Below are 19,361 nucleotides of genomic sequence, written 5' to 3' on the forward strand. Positions count from 1 at the left end.
GGCTTTCGTAGATGGTTGGTTTAGCTGAAAAATTTAGAATTGAAAGATTCTGCGTTGGTGCGAGAAAGCGAGCGCGCAAAAGAGCGAGAGAGCGAAGTTCGGAAGGTGGTGAAAATTGATCTCCAGGGTTCAACTCTTTGCAGTTGGTTATCTTTTTGTTGTTGTTGTTGCATTTAGTGATCTAGCTATATGCTTGGAAGGGGGGGGGGGAGGGTTCTCTACTTACTCTACGTTCACGGGGGTTCTTGCTCTAGCTTTCATCCTTTCGATCCTGGCTTTCAACTGTGATGTAACCTCAGCTGCTCTTTTCCAATCATCACCAGAATCCACATCCATTGTTTCCCGCGATAACGAAGCTGAATTGTAGGCGGGCCGATGGTAGCTTGCTGATAGGTTCAGATATTTACTGGAGTCATGTACTTGATGTTGCTGTTGCGGTTGCTGTAGTTGTTGCTGTTGATGTGGTTGGGGGTGTTGATGATGTTGGTGATGGTGTTGCTGCTGATGTTGTTGTTGTTGTTGTTGTTGTTGTTGTTGCTGCTGCTGAAGTTGGTGTTGATGTTCTTCAGCACCTATAGATAATCTCTTGACTCCAGTATTGATATCCGGTGGATTAAATTTAGATGCACCACCAGCACCAGCACCAGCACCAGCACCCAAATGGAACCGAGGATTGCCAGTGTTGAATTGGTTATTTGATTGCTGCAATTTATTAATTTCATTCTCCTGCTCAAGATTCTTGATCTTGTAATTTGCCTTTTCCAACTCAATCTTCAAATTATTAATCTGGGTCTCCTTATGATTGATGGTTATCGAGTTGCTCCTGTTTTCAGAATCAAGACGCGTCTTTAATGTTTTTATTTCCTCGCGCAAGTTCTGATTGTCATCTTGCAACAACTTGCGAGCTTTTTGCTCCTCTTGGCGCTCTTGAACAAGCTTCTTTATTTCCGCGTTTAGCAGATCAATTGCTTCTTCATGTTTCTTGGTATCGACAGGCGCTGGCGTCACTGGAGTATTGACAAACGATGCAGTAGAGTGAGTAGAAGCTTTGCTTGGAGGAGGGCGTAGAACAGGTGGGGGCGCGGATTGCTTTGGTAAAGATCTCGATGCCATGCCCTTGCCCAAGTTGCTGAGTTTGCCATCATCAGACCTCTTGGCCGGTGAAGCAGCGCCTCGCTTTGCAGGGATGGTCGACGAGCTCGAGAGAGAACTTCCATTGGTTGGGTTTCTTGAAGATGCCTTTTTAGGTTGCGTGTCTCGTGCAGATGCCTGGCTTTTGGAAACACTAGTACCACCACCAACACCGGTGCATTTCACCGAGACTGACTCATAGTAGCTCATAATCTTTTCTCTTCTCTTGTCATCCACCCCTTCAAGAGATTTGTTCAATGGGCGTTCTCCCGTGATTTTCATTAGCGTGCCTATGAGCTCAGTCGCTGCTTGTCTGATTGGTTCTTGAGACTCGCTGAGTAGCTTGACACTTATTTCCATTATTGAATCAACTTCCGACAGCGTTGGCAGGATCGTGGTGGTTGCCAAGCATCTTTTCAAAAAATTGGCGCAAGCGATTTTATTCTGAGGAACCTTCAACTTTAACCCTTCAATGGTCTCGTCGAGCACTGAGCCTAGACCGGAAATCTGAAACATTGTGTCTAGCAATGTGTCCAATGCATTGGCAACTGCTGGTTTTTTCTCCTTTGTCCGCTCGATGGTTGGCGTGAGAATGATGTTCTGGTATCTTGTGAAATTTGGTCCCAAAGCTTTCGCGATGCAATTGGTGCAAGTGGCAGCCAATTGAACGACTTGGATATTGGCATCTTTCATATTCTTGGCAAACGTACGAATCAAGGGTGAGTAGTCATTGCTTGTCACCAACTTTGGCGTTTTTTCCAAAATGGCCGACACTTGTTCGAGCACTTCCACGCGGTCTTTCCATTTGGCGGATGAGATCCGCTCTTGGAAATCCCCGGGAAGTTTACTCAATACTTCCACGGGCTCAACAAATTCTAAAGGATCATAAGTTTCAACCACTTCAGTCATTTCCACGTCGTCATCGATTGAATGAGATCCCGTTGCAATTCCAGTTGCAGCCGCCGCCGCCGCTGCTGCTGCTTTCAACTCTTCCTTTTGCTGTTTGGTCAATCTCTTTTGCTCTGCCTTTTCACCTTTAACTTTCTCAAAAGCCACGGTTAAATCTTTTTGCTGTACGGGCTTCAATGCTGGAAATAACAAACCAGGAAACGCGTCTCCCATCCATTTATACAACTCAACCGCCAACTTTGTAGCCTCGGTCCTGACATTCTTATCGGCGTGAGCAAACAACTTCTCCAACGATGCAAGCACAAGCTTTGGTGGCACAACTTTGCACCCAAAGTTTTCATAAATGGCAGCAAGACACGTTGTTGAATTTGCAACCAATTTCGGCAATTTGCCTCCAAGACTCGGCAAGATGCCTTCGACAATTGGAGCCGGGTCATGGAACTCAATCATCAACATAATGCTCTCAGTGGCATAATCCTTGGTCCCCTTTCTTGATGAGCTGAGTCCTTTCTCACAAATAGCTTGCACAATCTCGCATTGTCTAACAAGCCGCAGCACCGAGTGAGTTGTACCTCCACAGTTGAGGTAGTCGAGAAACGCCTTGTATCCTGTTTCCTGGGCCACAACGTTTGTATCTAGTAGGATCTTTTTGAATAAATCAGGCGAGTATTGCTGGAAAACGGGGTCCTGTTCGCTGCGTGAAGATTGAAATAGAGAAGATATTTCTTCATATGCTCCGAGTCTGATCTTCCACACTTTGTGAACCAATCGCTCTTCGAGCGGTAGTGTTGCTGGGTCTATCTCTTCTGTCATTGGGAAGGGACCAAAATCTGGAGGGTTCAAGCGGCTGAAAGCTGTTCCAAGTGGGTGGTCTTGGTGGTGGCTTTTTGCTGCTTTTTGCTGCTTCTGGTGGGTGGTTTTGGTGGGTGTTGATCTTTTGTTATACACGCTCGATGTAGAAAGTTAGCACGTGACCGCGTCACGTGCACTCATACCAAGCCCCCTCTGCTCTTCCCTCCGTCACCTACCTTTCTCTTTACCGTTTTGCTCGAAGCATCAGAGATATCTACATTATTTCCACAGTGTACCTGCTCTTCTCTCCGTTCATTTCCTTAGATACATAGGAACGTAGCCTAACTGTACTTCGACTTGTTAGCGTTGGCGTAAATCTCGTCCAAAGGCTTCAATTTAAACCCCCACTCTTCCTCACCGGGTCTGTTCTCATAGTACTTCTCTAAGTTGGTCTGGTGGTAAGGGTGGTAAGCCAAGTTGAACCACGGCAAGAGATACAACATGCTGGCGCTATACTGCGAGTTTCTATTAGCGATATCCTTGCCCCTGTCATCCAAGGCGCTCTCGTCCTCATGGTAGGGCAACTTGCCCTGGCTCAATAGCTTCTTCATCTCGTATCTGTCTTTTGCAACTTCACGGGCGTTTTCTCTCCAGCCCAAGAAACGGTACGACGAGCGGATGTAGGCAAGCAAGAAGCCGCCCGTGAGGCCAATTGCCACGGCGGCGCGATAGGATGCGCCGCTGATCCTGGCGGGCTTGAGCCCCGTGCCGTTTGCGGGCTCCAAGTGTTCCCAGAGCTTGAGCCCCGCGGGGATGGCGGCGACGGAGATGGCCCAATTGAGGTAATCCGATGGCCTGAAATAGGATACTACTCGTGTGAAGTAGGGGTCGCCGTCGATGCGCTCGTAGTCCGAGTCGAGCGGCGCTGCTCTCACTGGCTGATTGGAGGGGCTATATGACATTTATCCAAGTGAGTCTGACTCTCTCTCTCTCTCTTCCTCTCTGTGTGTGTGCTACTTGAAGCAGTTGGTAAACTCGACTTGTTTCATCCACTTGGGCCTCTGCTGACTGTTGGAGTTTTCGCATTGAATCTGATTGGCATAGCCAGACAGGGGGTTGCTACCAAATGCGCCCGGGCAATATACGAAGCGCAATTGCCGCCCATCTTAAGAACCACCCTTTGAACCATCAACGTTGACGATAGCAGGAAAGAGATATACTGGAGGGCGTAAGGTCGTGGTTGACTGTTGACGATGCCGATTCAATTGCCAGACCTAGAGTCGAGTTTACACGCAAGAAGCAGATCTCCAGTCACACGCGTAATCAACAGTGTGCGATGCTTCAATATCCCCCTCGTCAACTTCATGATCATTTTAATACTTGGGATCTTTCTATACAAGCTAACGACAAAATACACCAATTTGTACATGAGGAGCTCGCTCGTCACCATATTGGTCACCAATCTAGTCTTGTACGGCATATCGGAGAGCTTAGCGCAGTCGATCTTGAGCTACCGCGCTGACCAGCCGATGGTTTCTTTCAAATTGCACGATCCAGCAGCAGCAGGAGACGTGCGCGAGCGAGACGATGGAGAAAGAGGTGAAGATGGTGATGGGCGTGGCAGTTTGGGGAGCATAGACGAGGCGGGCCTAGACCGGTTCATCGACTACTTGCGGCAGGATAACGAGGACCAGCGGGGCGTCGATTTGATCGACTCGGATGAATATACACCCGCCCCCGCAGTGCCGCTTACATATTACCAGTTTAATCGATTGGCCGGGTTCATGTGCTGGGGCTTCATCATGGGGTTCATGCAGTGTTGGTGGTACAAGTTTCTCCAGATTTACTCCAAGGATCCCAAGTTCATCGAGGTGTTGCGCAAGGTTTTAGCTGACCAGCTATGCTATTCGCCCATTTCGTTGTTTTGCTTCTTTACTTATGGAACTATGGTGTTGGAGAATGGCACGTGGGACGATGCAAAGAACAAGATCAAAAAGATTTATCCAAAGACGTTGATGATCAATTACCTGGTGTGGTTCCCCGTTCAATTTGTCAATTTTCTCGTGGTGCCTCGTGCTTTCCAGGTTCCGTTTAGTTCTTCCATAAGTGTTCTCTGGAATTGCTTCTTGTCGATGCGAAACTCGGCAGGCTAAGATACAAACATGTATATGGAAATATATATATATACATAGATGGTAGATGGATGGATGGGTCCAGATGGGAGTAAGTTTGTATGTGTCAGGGTTGCGCATCAAATGTACATCCCTAGATTCGAGTACCCGTTGAATTTCCTCACTTTGGAAGATATCAGCTCGACATATGCCTGCTGGTCGATGGGCAAAACGGAGGCAAGGATATACGCTGTATCGACAATGGCGTCATTATCTGATTTTTCATATCCCAACTGACCTTCTGAGTCCAAGACGAGGGTGGTCACGTGGGGTGCTTGCGCCAAGTTCAACTGGGACAAGATGGCGGCACTTGCGCCTGTTATTGTATGAGGAGGTTGAAGCAGGGGCACTTTGGCCAACACCGGGTTGGAGCTAGTTGAGAACAGCGACTCTAGCTTATTCACCGTTTGGCCGTTGTTGAGGTTTGAAGGGGACAAGAGAACCCATTCTTTGTCTATACTCACCAGTTTGACCAAGTCCCGAGCAAGGATATTGTAGGTGATGATGTTTTTGAAATGGGGCATGGCGATGCAAAGTATGCGGTTGCTTGCCATGATGGGGATTTCAAGTTTCGGGAATTCTGTTTTGAGATGCTCTTGCTTCATGGCGGCGTACAACTGTTCGTCTTCATCGTACTCTGCAAGTTGTTCCGTTTCCACGTTGTATAGTTCCGGGTAATCGATGACTACACGGCCCACGGTTTTGGCTGAGGGTAGTTGAGACTGGATTAGGCTGATTGTGTTTGGAACTATCAACACGGAGTCATACGCTGTAGACGGGTCCAACGTGGTTTGAACTTGTGGGATTGGATTGGGTTGGGAATCATCGTTCAAGTCGTCGTCGTCGAGTGTGTGTCTGGGGTTCCTTATTTCTGTAGCTGGTTTAATCTACACCGGGGGGTTAGTCCTATCCTGGTGATAACTATTTTAGGCGAGGTCAATTGAAGTGATACATACCAACATTGTCTTGGGAATCGGAATCGGTGGTGGGAGATGGTGATACTGGTGGCGTGGTTGGTTGGTTGGTTGTGGCCTTTCTGTCTCTTTGGAGTTGAAAAATAAAAGGAACCAGTAGCGTTTCTCGCGAAGACGTCAACTCTGGCCTCACACACCACATCCACCACACCAAAGAACCAACCCACATCAACGGAAGAACCAAGGAACCAAGGAACCAACTAGCCGACAATGTTGAGACTCCTCAAACCAAGCAGGTTTCCATCTTTGGTCCAACTATGCCGTTATCGCAAATACCACTCGACCGACTTCCCAAACGTAATCGTCAACCCCAACCTCATAGAATCACGCATCCTCACCAAGGCAACGGAGTACATCCCCAAATACGGCTTTGATTCGCGTGCTGTGACAAGAGCCGTGCGCGAGTTGGGATACCCCGACTCTCTCATTCTGGTACTCACAGCAACGTCCAACCACTCGTTACCCTTCCAGCTCGTGATGCACTGGCTCAAGTTGAAACGTCAAGAATTGGAAGACTTTGCGCAAATGGAGATGGATCCGCAATTGAGCGAATCCGCTAAATTGAAAGCGTTGATCGAGACGAGGCTAAGCTATAACGTACCCATTATGGACCAATTGAGCCAGGGGTTGAGTTATTTGGTCGTTCCGTATCACGTGCCTGCATCGCTTGAGGAGTTGCTCGCCTTGGGTGATGACATGGCATATCACGCTGGCGATCAGAGTAATGATTTTGCATGGTATAGTAAACGTGGTGCTATATGTGGGATATATTTGAAGAGCGAGTTGTTTATGCTTGGTGATACGAGTCACGATTACAGAGTCACCAAAGAGTTTGTCAGGAGCAAAGTGGGCGAGATGGAGAGCGCCGGTAGAGCATGGAACGATACGGAGGAGTGGCTAGGTTTCAATGCTATTAGTTTTGTTAACTTGATCAAGTCGCAATTAGCTAGGGGGTAGACCTTGCTATTGTCGATCTCCCCTTCAGCCCCCTAGCTCCAAAAAACCAAAAGAACATCTTGTATAAAGCAATGAATGAATGAATGGATGGGTTGCAAGTTCAAATTATTATGCTGGTACCAGTGAAGTTCGTAATTGAACAATTTCACTCCTTATACTTTCCATTTCCTTCTCTTCCAACTCAATCTTGGTTTCAACCCGCTTGATTTCGCCCTCGATGAATTCAATTCTCTTTTTCACATTCAAATCAGCCTCAGTGAACTCCTGCGGCAACAAGATTGGTCCCACGAGTTTGTAGATCTTGGACTCCGAGTTCAACAGCTGGAACTCGTCCTGAACAATCTTGTTTTCTTGAAACTGCGTTTCTAGCTGGGATCGGGACTGGATTAATTCGTTGATTGTTTCTTGATGCTTTGCGAATTTCTGCGACAAGGATTCCAATTTTTGAGCCTCGGCCATTGCGTATGAGTCTAGTGGGTTTCGATGAATAAGGAGTAGAGGAAACTGCTGTTGGTTGTGCTGTAGTTGGTGTAGTTATGCTGTTTTCGTGAGATTGGTGGAAGCCTTTCATTTTCCGTTTTTTTTTTTCAGCGTGAGAGTAGCACGGAATGGACACCATGAACTATGTACATTAATTATTATCACTATTAAGGAAAAGAAAGAGCCCTCTCATATCCAGATATGAGTATCTAGTAATGATAGCAACCTACAGACTAGGAAGAAGAAGAAAGTTGACCAGTTTCGGAAACAACGGCGGCGGGGGTTTTCCTTTACATCTCCAGATTGGGGAAGATATCGGCATCGGTTTCGTCAATGACAATGTCGGTTACTTTGACTTTATACCTTCTGTTGTTGAAGTCTCCTCCATATGCATGCATTTCTCTGTAATCGTCGTCGTCGTCGTCGTCTTCATCGTCGTCTTCGTCGTCTTCGTCTTCGTCGTCTTCTTCTTCTTCTTCTTCTTCCACTTCTTCTTCCATTGCATCTTCGCTGAAATCCAGTATTCTTCGGTTATTATGCAGTAAATCCTCCAGAGCGTCGTGCATCTCTTCATCCTCATCCTGGTCTTCATCTTCATCCTCATCTCCATCAACGAGAGCCTTGTCATTGTCAGCAGTAGGCAAACCGGTTCCAAATTGAGGTCGTTGCGGATGATAACTTGTATGCCTTCTTCCAGCACCGCTACCTCCACCGCATCTCTTGGACTCAAGACTTATCCCTCTGCTGCTATTACGACGGCTATTGGCCTTCATTCTCTTTTCGTTCGCTTGCGATCGAACCTGCTGGTATGGAGTAGCAAACAAATCCTGATTGAACAAAAATCCCTGGCACTCGCGCAATGAGATAATCGAGTAGTTGGAAATATACAACGAATCACCCCCACTGGCAGTGCTGGTATACAACCCGTGATGGGACTCGTAGACATTGAAATTTTCATCTTGAATCATGGTTGGCGATAAAAACGAGTTGCGTCTGAACCAAGGCGACGACGAGTTTGCAAACGACGAGTTTCTTCTCTTGATCATGGTCGGCTCTGGCCGCGGCGACGTTGAGCTTGTTTTCAACGCTGAGTTGCTCCGAGACTTCTTGCTTGAATCCTGTGTTCTCGACCTGGCTGCACCAGCACCAGCAGTAGAAGCAGCTCTTCCTTTTGACGTGTTCCCTCCAGCAGCGAATACACTTGCCATGGCCTCTTTTTCTTTCGCGGGGGCAGGTTTGCAGCTGTTGCGAGAAGGGGTGTATTGAGAACGACGAGCCGCAATCACTAGTGGATTTCAGTAGGGTACAGTGGGGTGCAGTGGCCGCTGGGTGGTTTGCTCTTTCCTTATAGGCTAGCGTGGTGTGGTAGACTCTTTCTCTTTTGCTTTCTTATCTCCACTATGTGTCACACTCCCACACTCTCCTATTGTGTGGCTTATCTGCCGGGTCTCGTGACTTCAGCCCCCGGAGTGTCGTGAAACCAGTGTCGTGAGACGGCCACGACACATCACGTGATGTGTCACGTGACTTGTCAGAAAAATGGGTTAACTGCTCTAGCTACAGCGAGTAAATGTCTTCTTATCCTAATTCCAACAGTTGATATAGAAAGGAAAGCAGTTGTACTAAGTTACTAGGAGCAGTAGTGGTAATAGTTGTTGTGTTTGCTGTTTATAGGCGTATCACGTGACCGAGCTCGGCGATGGCAATGTCGTGAGTCCAGTGTCGCGACTTTTTCATTTTTCCGAAACTCGGCCGAGAAAAGAGTCCGTCATCTCACGCCATCTCCGTCCTCTACATCTACATCTACATCTACACGAATACGAACAATGTGGAAGGTGACGGATACAAGAGAAGGAAAGCCGTCAGCGGGGCTTTCCCACCAGGGAAGAGCTCTCTTGAGGCTGGCTCTGGAACAGTAATCAAAAACCTGGCAGGCAAAGTTTATCTTTTTCAGCTCCATGACCCTGCAAACCGCGGTGTTGCAAGCGTTCTTCTGCTCATGTCAGGTCCTCTGTACTCGCAACTGACCTATTTATCCTCCTCTTGTTTGCTCCGATTGACACTTGTGGCCTGGAGAATGTACCCTGCCCGATGGAGCTTTCTGGTTGGAATCGCTTGACCTCCCATTGGCTTTTTCCATCGAGGACATCTGGTAGCGGCGCGTTAACAAGCACTATAGGCTAAAACCCGTGTTTGAAAGTCCGGAAGGACATTGAAGCAGTTCACCATACTCAGATGGACAAAAAATGAAATACCTGCTTCTTTATCCATAATAGAAACAGCTAGTGTATCCCGTCACTTGAGAGCATTTGTATATAGAAATCATGTCACATCTGGTGCAACTTTGAACCTCCAGTTAAATCCGCTGGTTTTTTTTTTTTTTTTTTTTTTTCACCAACAAAGGGGATAAAAAAAACTTCATCTCTTGCTTCAAACCTCCAGATTGGGCCTATTCGTGTTAAACCCTTTACTTCCATCTGCTGTATCTTCACCATCCCTCCCCCTTTTAACTTCTTCGGCCAACCGTTTAAACCGCTACTTTATTTACTGCCACCACTGCCCCTCCCCAGACAATGGTTTTATTTTTTGAAAACAAACAGGACTACAATTTTGACTTTGCAACAGCTAGTCTAGCATATCTAACGAGATACCCCAACCCATACGCCAAGCACGTGCTTTCGATAGACACGTTGGACCGATATATCGACAGCACGGGCCAATTGGTCTCGACTCGAGTCATTGTGAAAACGGGGCGTCTACCCAAATTCATCAAGCCGTTCATGGGAGGCACCAACTTGAACTCGTGGATCATTGAAAAGACAGTGATAAACCCCCAAAATAACACGTTGGTTTCGTACACGAGCAACGTCGACCACACGAGATTTGTCAGGGTGGAAGAGTTTTTAAAGTACAAGGGCGATGACTGTGCCGGGGTCACTGTGGTGGAGTCCAAAGTGCGCTTTTCGTCGAATTTGATTGGGTTGAAGCTGAAGATTGAGCAGTGGAGCCACCAGCGGTTCCTGACCAACATTGAAAAGACGAGAAAGGGGTTGGATTACGTCATGAACCGGTTGAAGCAGCAGCGCCAGCGCCATGTCCTGTATCCGGGAATAGGGGGATTGGAGTGAAAAAAGAGAAAAAAGAATGAGCAGACGGCTGCTTTTTGAGAAATTGGAGAAGTTGGGAATTGGGATTTTTGTTTGTTTTGGTTTTACTTTAGTTTGATGAGCTCTGATGAATGGTTGTTTGGACAATTTTTTTTGAATTCAAACTTTGTTGAGTTTGACCTTGTTGAATACTTTGAATCGTGATCTCTTGTGGGTGGAAACCCTCCCCTTGCTTCCCCTCTCTTCCCGGGGAAACGGCGACTTGGCTTTATCTATTTGCTCATCTTGACGCAAATGACGTAGTTGGTCTTTGTCGTTTTGAAACAGGTTTCAAATAGCTCAAACTTGGAGATCTATACAAGTGTGGCACCTTTCCCCTCCCTACCCCTTCCCCTCCTGCCGCTATACTCTTCGAGGTTGGGTATCCTTTTGCCCTTTTTTTTTTTCATTTCGCATCTTCATGCGTATCCTTCTAGGGACCCTCCAGGGAATGAGAATGGTGAGCATGCTATACTCCTCCCCAGTGGTAAAACTAGAGATTGATTAGATAGATAGACTACAAGCACAGCTAGACTAGGGTAGGGTACCGCGGTGAGCACAGCAAGCGAGTGCTCTCTATCCTTTCCACTCATGGATGATAAAAAAAAAACACCCTAATCTGATCGATTAGGCAGAAAAGGAGGGAAAAAGGAAAGCTGCCCGGGTATTATCATTATAGCTCTCCATGTCTTATCAGATCAAGCAACAAAAGCAAAAAAGGGCATAGGTTGTTCTCGTGGTTTTCTTATCTTTACCCATCTCAATGCCAGCTCAGTAAAGTTCATGAGCAATCGCGCGGCTCGGCTTTTGGAGGAAAGTTCGGTCCTGGGTGAGAAATGCGTTTCGCTTGCGTTTTCCATTTCGGTGGATTTATGACGCTGTTTCAAACATCGCCCCTCCTCCCACCTCTTCCCAGCCCCTAACCAACCCTTACCAAAACCTTCCCTTTAGCAAGAGCTTTCATCATCAAGTCTTTTTTTGCCAACCACTTGAGCCCAAAAGAATCCTTACCCCACATATTCAACCACCGTGTACCTTAGATCCGGAATCGCGGGGAAAGCTCTATGGCCAAATTTAGTCGACCCACTACTACCCTCCCTACTTGCTGCGCAAAAACCATAAAACGCCGATGTAGTTTTTGGGGGGCATGCCTGCTTTTTCCAGCTCTTTACGGCGCTCCAAGGCACACGGCAAACTGAAGCGAGAAGTTGCAAAGACGCTCGGGCAAAAAGACAAAAAGGGTAAAGCGAAACGTGCCAGAGAATAAACACCGTCGCGGTGACGAGCAGTCGATCGTTGGGCAGGAGGCGTGGGAGGAGTTGGTTGAATGCGAGGAGCGATGTGCAGCAGCCGCGGCGGCGTAGATATTATTTGACAGTGTGTCGCAACTCATCGCCAGTTTTATTTTCTTTCTCACTCTCTCACATATTATCTCCATGCTGCGAGTTTCCCTGGTATTAATTGCATTTTCAAATAATAAGATGGGGCAGTGACTTGACCAAAAAAGTAATTGTTCCGTTTCGCCCGTATCCCCCTCGTTAATTCCGTTTGACCCATACGGCGAATGCCAATGCCAATGCTCGAAACACGAGTTCCGATGGTTTCTTAACCTAAAAGCCCCACGAGAAAGTTTCCAGTTCGTTTTCTTTTTTTTCTTTTTTTCTTATTCCTGGCACATCGTTCGTTAGCCAAACCCCTCCTGGGCTCTTGACCCTTTTGTTTTTTCTTGTATGAGTTGGTATAACCCTTTTTGCAGCCAAAACCAAAGCGGGTGCTTTGAAATGAAACTGCAAAAAAAAAAAAAATAAAACAAAGCATTGCAAAATTTCGCTATCGTTTTCCAATCATTTCACTGCCCCTCTTCGAGGTCACAAGATGCAAGAAACCCTCATTTCTTGAAAAGAATGCTTTGAAGAACATTACGTGTATATCTCTTTGTCTTGGAGTTCGTCTGCAAAGATAAAGAGCTCCTGTTATTATTCTCCTTCCACTTCTCCTTCTTCTTCTTCTTCTTCATCTTGATTTAAATATCCAAACCGGGGACTTTGATTTTTCTCACCACTGGGACATTTACTCATTAAACAAACCCATCCTTTTCTGATTCTGCTCCACTTTCCTCAAAAAAAAGTGGATTGTTATGCTCATAGCTTAGGACAAACTCAAGTGCAACATCTTCATCTACTTGAATCACCTATTCCACCATTTCTGTACAAGATTAAAGGGAACCAACTCGTATTTTTAATTTTTTTTTCTTTTTTTTTTTAAAAGGAATTTCAATATGGGGGCTTCAATTGACCGCGTCAAGCTGGAAATTCAACCTGCTGAAAACCTGAGTGTTGAAAAAATCGAGTATGATAACTTCTCCATTGATTCAGGACCAGGCTCAGGCTCGGTGGTTTCTTCAAAATGCAAGCCACTTTATACCAGTTTTATTGACAGTTTTCGAAGAGCACCTCCTGCGACTGAATTAGGGGGGAACATGAAAAAGGCCATCTCAAAGAGCGAATTGCGGTTGATGTCATTGTCCACCGGGTTGGGCACCGGCTTGTTGGTTGCAGCAGGGTCGAAGTTGGGAGCTGCTGGACCCGCGGGGGTGTTGGTTGCTTATTCCGTTGTCGGGTTTTTCATGTTGATCCCCATGGTGCACTCGTTATCGGAATTGACGATTGCTTACAGTGGTTTACCTGGTGGGTTTCAATCTTACTATGCCAAGTTTTTCGACGAAAGTTTGGCGTTTGCGTTGGGGTGGACCTATGCTTTCCAATGGATATGTATCGTTAGTTTAGAATTGGTCACCGCGTCCATTACGATTAAATTTTGGACAACATCGGTGCACCCTGATGTCTGGGTTGTGTTTTTTTTGCTTATTATCGTTGGAATCAACTTTGGAGGTTCAAAAGTGTATGCTGTTTCCGAAGCCACTTTCAATGCAATCAAGGTGTTTACGCTTTGTGGGTTCATCATCTTTGGATTGGTTATTGACGTTGGTGGAGGACCAACTGGGTTTATTGGAGGCAAATATTACCACAGCCCGGGTGCCTTTACTTCATTCAAGGGCTTGGCCTCTGTGTTTGTCACGGGCGCCTTTTCGCTTGGTGGTTCCGAATTCATTTCGCTTTCAGCTGCAGAAACAAAGCACCCAAAGGCCTCGGTTCGAGCTGCGTCGAAATTGGTTTACGTCAAGGTGATTGTATTGTATGTGGGGTCATTGGTGTTTGTCGGGTTGTTGGTTCCTCACGACTCGGACAGATTGATGGGCGCAGAGGGAACTGCAAGGCATGCTTCGCCTTATGTTTTGGCAGCCGAATTGAACGGAGTCCGTGTTATCCCCCACATCATGAATGCCGTCATTTTGATCTCTGTCACCTCGGTGGGCACTGCAGCCATGTATAGCTCGCCAAGATTGATGCAATCCTTGGCTGAACAAGGGTTGGCCCCCAAGTGGATGAACTACATTGACAGACAAGGCCGACCATTGACATGCTTGATTGTCGTTGTCATCTCGTCATTTTTCGGCTTTATTGCTGCTTATGACAAGGAAGAAACGGTGTTTATGTGGTTGATGTCGATTTCCGGGATATCGTTTGTCGTGTGCTGGCTCTTTATATGCTTGTGCCACATTCGTTTCAGACAGGCCTTGAAGCACAATGGCATCCCCGTGAGCTCGTTGGCCTACGTGTCACCAACGGGGATCATTGGTTCCTACTTTGGAGCGGTTGTCAATTTTTTGGTGTTGGTTGCCCAGTTTTACACGTCATTGTGGGGCGGCCCCAACGGCGAGCCCAGTGCCCTTAGCTTTTTCGAGAATTATCTTGGATTGCCCGTGCTCTTGATCTTGTGGTTTGGTCATAAGCTCTCGACGAAGAATTGGAGGTTGTTTAAGTCCGTGTCTGAAATTGACGTCAACAAGGACAGAGTGATTCCAGACGGGGAGGTTATCGAGGCTGAAAAATTGGAGGAGAAGGAAAGGTATCAACGTGCACCATTCTGGAAAAAGGTCTTGATCACCTGCTTTGACTAAACGAGCCTGGTTTTATCAAACTCCATGGGAGTGCCATTGGAGGAGCATTACGACATGTATTAACGATTTTTTACTTTTATCACCCGCGGGAGGAGCTCTTCGCTGGGCCTGTGTTTCACTCATTTGAACATATTTATTGAGATAGAGTCACCATTATATACATTGGAATGTACTTTGACCGGTTCACGCAACGCCTCTTTGCCTTGGTCTTTCCGTCTCAGCGCTGCTGCTGGTGGTGGCCTCTGTAGCTCCATGTTACTGTTGACGGATTGCACATTTTCAGACACTTTTTCTTCTTGATTTGCAAGCTGTTGGCGTTGTGCTGGACAAGGGTTGTTCGGACGACGAGGTTCCATTTCAATGCAAGCTCCATCCCAATCCGGACAAGTCAAGGCGAAATGAAACGATATGTGGGTATTTTTGAAGAGGAGGGGATTCAACCCGAGCAACTAAACCCATGGGACTAACTTTCAGGAGAGGGAGGAGGGGGGGGGGGGGGGGGGAGAGGGAAACAAGGGGCGACAGGAATGGGGTTTTACATAATGTGGGTGGTAAACAGAGGGGTAGCAAGATAGTTTGGCTGGTTGATCAATTGATTGATTGATATCAAGGCGGTGACCAAATCCTACGCCGTATCGGCGCAAATAGGAAACTGTCGGGCAAAGCTCCCCCCCCCCTCCCCCTCTGGGGCAGCTTGGCATGTGGTGTGAAAGCAAGGGAGTGGGACCACTTTGGCCAGATTCACCGTCACTGGGCTTTGGCACTGTCATAGGAGCTGGTACATGGAGACAATGTGGAGATCTACGGGGGGCCATTCTTCTCTTGCGCTGCTGTTGCCAGTGCAAATTAGGTCCTGGTAGTTGATTCGAGTGTTACGTGTCACCAAAAGATTCGCGAAGGTCAAATTAAACAAAAAAAAAACCCGTTAGCGAAAGATCAACCGCTTTCTTTTCAGAGCAAACATCTGGGGGCGGGAAAGGATGAGCGATACGAGAATGCCGAAGATCACATTACCGTTGGAGGCGAAAATGGCTGGTGGCTGATGGGCCGGTGGCTCGAGTGGTAAACAACAAACACAGAGGAAGCTAAATTTAAACCCAGCTTGGGATTGAGGAAGGGGCCTCTGGGTAGAGGCGGAGTTAGGGGCAAAGACTTTTATCTCGAGATTTAACACATGGGCTAAAACGAGTCAAGTTTAAGAGAGAAGCACACACGGCGTAGGGATATCAGACTTTGTCCCGGAGGATGAAAAATGTCTTGTTTGCCACAGGGTGAAAGTGTCATATTGCGGGGGAAAACAGAGAGGAAGGGAGGGGAGACTGGGAGACCGGGAGAGCAAGGAGGGCCAGAGAGGGCAAGGGGGCCGATTTGTTAGGGGCTCATCTCATCTCATCTTTTTTCAGGTTATCTTTTTAAGCTTTTGTCCAAAGATAGCCGGCCGGTGGGTCAGAACGAACGAAAAGCAACTGAGCAGGAAAATTTTTCAGATTGGTTGGCCAAAAACAAGGATCTTGGTTGTCATATCGACGAGCTCATTCGCCAGGGCTACTTTATTTTGAAATTTCACATTTTTGCTCCATTGGATAATGGCTGCTAAATTTGACTTGTGGAATTAATAGTGGACATGTATGTGAGTGAGTGAATGAGTGAGTGAGTGAGTGAGTGAGTTGGAATGTGTGTATGTGTGTTTGCTTGTTGTTATCCAAGCTGGCAGAAAAAGGGTTGAGGATATTTAAATGAATAAATTGAACCCAGTCCAGGTGATTTTTATCTTCTTTCTTTTTCACCCCAGAAGAGCTCACTCAACAACTTAGACCAGAGACAAGATTGGCACAGGGCTGAGGCATAAAAAAGCACAGGCGCTACAATGTTACAGGAAAACGCAACGCTAGAAGAAGTTGCAAATGCGTTGCGTCAATTGTCACAGCATAATGCTATGAAGTTTATGTTGATCACCGAAGAAGTTAAATCTAATGTCAAATTCCAGTATTCTTCGCATTTCAACCATGAGCAAATTGAAGATATCAAGGATGTCTTGAATAAAGCCACCATCACTACCATAAAACCCACGTTGTCGCAGATGCATCCTTTGAAATTGTTGAAGAACCAACATCCCACGGCGTTAATTAAGCAGTACCGCGACTTGTTCAACTCCTTGTCTCAAGTTGTGTGCAAAGAAGTTGCCAAGGCCTGGATCAAGATTATTGAGCCTTATAAGCAAGCGTTGTACCCCTACCGTGACTTTAACATGACCAAACCTTCATGGTGGCCCCAGCACGTTAACCACATCGAGCCTGACCACTTGGACAAGTTTGGCCGGGTCGAAGTCTTGATCAATGTGTTGAGGCATCCGCAGTTTGATTTGAAAGAAGTCGATTTGAGGCTCTACAACAAGAGACCCGTGATTCAGTCGTTTATGAGGGAGATTTTGTACTTGGCCATCCATGATCGGTTATTTTACAATTTGCAAAGGGACGAGGATGACTTGTTCCAATTTATAGAGGAAGAAGACCGCGAGTTGTTTAGAGGGTCACGTCTTGTGTTGATGGCCAGCGACTTGAAAATGCGAGGAACCCAAGAGTTGATCATGAGCAGCAAAGTTAAGGAAGAACACTTGAACCATGAAGTATTCAGCTTGAACCAAACTTGTGACTCCGAGGCTGATTCGTCGAGAAACTGGGCCCCGAACAAGTGCGGCAAGATTGTTAAAACCAAGAGCAAATCGAATTTGAGGGCGATTGCCAAGGAGAAAAAGCCAGTGACAAGATCCGGCGCCAAGCTTGGGCAGTTGGTGTTGAAGGATGTGCAAAGAGATTTGTCGAGCAAAGAAGGCTCATCTAGTCCCGGCACGGGCGATGCGTCGATGAAGCTGCGTCCAACCCCCAACTCCATTAGAAAAGTCAAGTCTACCCGCATACTCAAAAGTGGTGTCAACCATGGAACTCACGTGCAGCAGGATATTGCCAATTCCCAACTGGACAGCGACGAGCTGATGGAGAGTTTTTTGGAGGATGAGTGCCTTGCTGCAAGTGGACCAATCCACGCCGTCAAGGTTGAAACGGCGAGGCCAATACAAGAAGACCTGATGGAGAATGTGTTTGCTGAGTTTGATAGACACCAAGCGAGAAAGAAGGAGGTGGAGGAGAAGGAGGCGTTGCGAGAAAGCAGCGACGAGCTGGATCTAACCGAGTACAATGAAGACGAGCAAGTGCCTCAGCATTCGTCTGTTTCTTCCAATGATGACGAAGCAAACACCACGGTGACTGCTTCTTTCCCTGGGGCCATGCACTACTATGACGAGTTTGAAAGCTCCGACGAGGAGGACCCCAGTGCATTCGACGCTAGCTCTTCCTCAGATGACCTTTTTGAAAACTTGCAAAAGATCTACCGTGATGAAGTGGCAACGTTTGACGATTTCAATTCCGGTACCCTGGCATTGCATTTGTGAACCCTTTATTTAAAAAAATTTTGATTTTTGAGATAATGTTTGTCTTTGTTAGTTTGTTTTCTTCTTTATATTTGCTTTAATTTTTCAAATTGTTCATAGCTCGTGTTCTTGTAGTAGTTCGTGATAGTTTTCCATACCAAAAATCTCATATCTTTTTCGCAGCCAAATCTCCTCCATTTTTTTTTTCTTTTTTTGCAGCCTAAATCTGCGATCCAACATAAGGAAATAAACCCATGAGGCAAAAACACGGCCCCATCAACATATATCTAAAACGCCCCTCGCCCCTGGTACTACTTATTTGAATGCCAGCAGTTCCTGAATTAGTTTCTTTTCTGCTATTAGTTTGCTTTCTAATTGTGCTAGATACTTTCAGGCCGGTACTATCCTTCATGTCACCTACCCCTGCTGCCGAAGCCACCGGTGTTGAAGGCAGTAGCTCTGAGCAACAAAGACCCCAGCCTCAACAGCCAGTCGAGTACAACGACGGCTCCAACATGGCTCAAGACAAGTCCACCCATGCTGGGGGCCGCAATCCCAAGGACAAGGGGCCTTCGAAATTGCTTACCCTTAGCCATTTAAGAACTTATCCGCTAGTTAAAACCAGCTCCAATTTGTTTGGCATGGTCCCTGGTAGTGGCTTCACTGTCAGCACCGCGAGATCATCGTTTGCTTTTATTAGAAGCTATCAACCGTTCAAGTACTTGATCGAAGCCAGCGACAAGTTCTCGAATTCGATGTTGGATCAATTGGATAAATGGATCCCCAGCTTGCAGACTGTCGAAGTGCAGGACTTGACTAACCCCATCGCGACACCAGTGGCTAACGCAGTTGATTCGATACAACACACAGTCTCGGGGATCAATGACTCGGTATCGAGAAACATCTTGGACCCCGTGAACCGCACTATTATCGAGCCTACCAAATCGAGAATTAGCGACGCGAGAGATGGGTTGAACCAGCGTGTTCATGATGAGAATGGCAAGGGAATCGTCTCGAGCCAGGCTGATCCGTTGGTGAAGCCGCTTAACGATACGTTGGAGAATTTCGTCGGTAACCATTTCCCTGACCGCAAGATTAACAATGAGGGGGGACATTCGAGTGAGATTGCGAGAAGTTTCAAGATTGTGGGCAATATCATCCATACTGGCAATAAGAAGGACGACGCGGGCCGTGCTCAGGAGAAGAGTAAAGAGAGGAAGAAGTGAGACACGGCGGAGGGAGAGAAATGGAATGAGTCAAGTCTATCTCGGTTTATTGTTGGCGAGGGATGGTATATGAGAAGGATTGGAGCGAGGAGAATTGAAGGGTTTGGGTTTTGAGGCGAGCTGCTAT

The 19,361-nt window shown here is 46.7% G+C and overlaps 11 protein-coding genes across 11 annotated transcripts; 6 read left to right on the forward strand and 5 right to left on the reverse strand. All coding sequences in view use genetic code 12, as the record gives it.

Moving 5' to 3' along the window:
• Positions 1 to 222: 222 nt before the first annotated feature.
• On the reverse strand, positions 223 to 2,853 carry LODBEIA_P19590 (uncharacterized protein; the record flags this gene model as incomplete). Its single annotated transcript, XM_066971904.1, has 1 exon — positions 223 to 2,853. The coding sequence occupies one exon, from the start codon at positions 2,851 to 2,853 to the stop codon at positions 223 to 225; it is 2,631 nt and encodes an 876-aa protein (XP_066828897.1).
• A 320-nt stretch (positions 2,854 to 3,173) lies between these two features.
• Positions 3,174 to 3,794, reverse strand: LODBEIA_P19600 (uncharacterized protein; the record flags this gene model as incomplete). The annotated part of the gene is made up of 1 exon (XM_066971906.1): positions 3,174 to 3,794. The coding sequence occupies one exon, from the start codon at positions 3,792 to 3,794 to the stop codon at positions 3,174 to 3,176; it is 621 nt and encodes a 206-aa protein (XP_066828898.1).
• A 402-nt stretch (positions 3,795 to 4,196) lies between these two features.
• Positions 4,197 to 4,985, forward strand: LODBEIA_P19610 (uncharacterized protein; the record flags this gene model as incomplete). Its single annotated transcript, XM_066971907.1, has 1 exon — positions 4,197 to 4,985. One exon carries the CDS (start codon positions 4,197 to 4,199, stop codon positions 4,983 to 4,985), a length of 789 nt encoding a protein of 262 aa, XP_066828899.1.
• A 98-nt stretch (positions 4,986 to 5,083) lies between these two features.
• LODBEIA_P19620 (uncharacterized protein) lies at positions 5,084 to 5,965 on the reverse strand (the record flags this gene model as incomplete). Its single annotated transcript, XM_066971908.1, has 2 exons — positions 5,084 to 5,890; positions 5,960 to 5,965. 2 exons carry the CDS (start codon positions 5,963 to 5,965, stop codon positions 5,084 to 5,086), a joined length of 813 nt encoding a protein of 270 aa, XP_066828900.1.
• A 222-nt stretch (positions 5,966 to 6,187) lies between these two features.
• On the forward strand, positions 6,188 to 6,934 carry LODBEIA_P19630 (uncharacterized protein; the record flags this gene model as incomplete). Its single annotated transcript, XM_066971909.1, has 1 exon — positions 6,188 to 6,934. One exon carries the CDS (start codon positions 6,188 to 6,190, stop codon positions 6,932 to 6,934), a length of 747 nt encoding a protein of 248 aa, XP_066828901.1.
• A 108-nt stretch (positions 6,935 to 7,042) lies between these two features.
• LODBEIA_P19640 (uncharacterized protein) lies at positions 7,043 to 7,393 on the reverse strand (the record flags this gene model as incomplete). The annotated part of the gene is made up of 1 exon (XM_066971910.1): positions 7,043 to 7,393. The coding sequence occupies one exon, from the start codon at positions 7,391 to 7,393 to the stop codon at positions 7,043 to 7,045; it is 351 nt and encodes a 116-aa protein (XP_066828902.1).
• Positions 7,394 to 7,704: 311 nt separating this feature from the next.
• On the reverse strand, positions 7,705 to 8,622 carry LODBEIA_P19650 (uncharacterized protein; the record flags this gene model as incomplete). The annotated part of the gene is made up of 1 exon (XM_066971911.1): positions 7,705 to 8,622. One exon carries the CDS (start codon positions 8,620 to 8,622, stop codon positions 7,705 to 7,707), a length of 918 nt encoding a protein of 305 aa, XP_066828903.1.
• Positions 8,623 to 9,987: 1,365 nt separating this feature from the next.
• On the forward strand, positions 9,988 to 10,542 carry LODBEIA_P19660 (uncharacterized protein; the record flags this gene model as incomplete). The annotated part of the gene is made up of 1 exon (XM_066971912.1): positions 9,988 to 10,542. The coding sequence occupies one exon, from the start codon at positions 9,988 to 9,990 to the stop codon at positions 10,540 to 10,542; it is 555 nt and encodes a 184-aa protein (XP_066828904.1).
• Positions 10,543 to 12,838: 2,296 nt separating this feature from the next.
• Positions 12,839 to 14,581, forward strand: LODBEIA_P19670 (uncharacterized protein; the record flags this gene model as incomplete). Its single annotated transcript, XM_066971913.1, has 1 exon — positions 12,839 to 14,581. One exon carries the CDS (start codon positions 12,839 to 12,841, stop codon positions 14,579 to 14,581), a length of 1,743 nt encoding a protein of 580 aa, XP_066828905.1.
• Positions 14,582 to 16,448: 1,867 nt separating this feature from the next.
• LODBEIA_P19680 (uncharacterized protein) lies at positions 16,449 to 18,029 on the forward strand (the record flags this gene model as incomplete). Its single annotated transcript, XM_066971914.1, has 1 exon — positions 16,449 to 18,029. The coding sequence occupies one exon, from the start codon at positions 16,449 to 16,451 to the stop codon at positions 18,027 to 18,029; it is 1,581 nt and encodes a 526-aa protein (XP_066828906.1).
• Positions 18,030 to 18,418: 389 nt separating this feature from the next.
• Positions 18,419 to 19,234, forward strand: LODBEIA_P19690 (uncharacterized protein; the record flags this gene model as incomplete). The annotated part of the gene is made up of 1 exon (XM_066971915.1): positions 18,419 to 19,234. The coding sequence occupies one exon, from the start codon at positions 18,419 to 18,421 to the stop codon at positions 19,232 to 19,234; it is 816 nt and encodes a 271-aa protein (XP_066828907.1).
• Positions 19,235 to 19,361: the final 127 nt, after the last annotated feature.

The sequence above is a fragment of the Lodderomyces beijingensis genome (assembly GCF_963989305.1).
Source record: "Lodderomyces beijingensis strain CBS 14171 genome assembly, chromosome: 2".
Classification (NCBI taxonomy): domain Eukaryota; kingdom Fungi; phylum Ascomycota; class Pichiomycetes; order Serinales; family Debaryomycetaceae; genus Lodderomyces; species Lodderomyces beijingensis.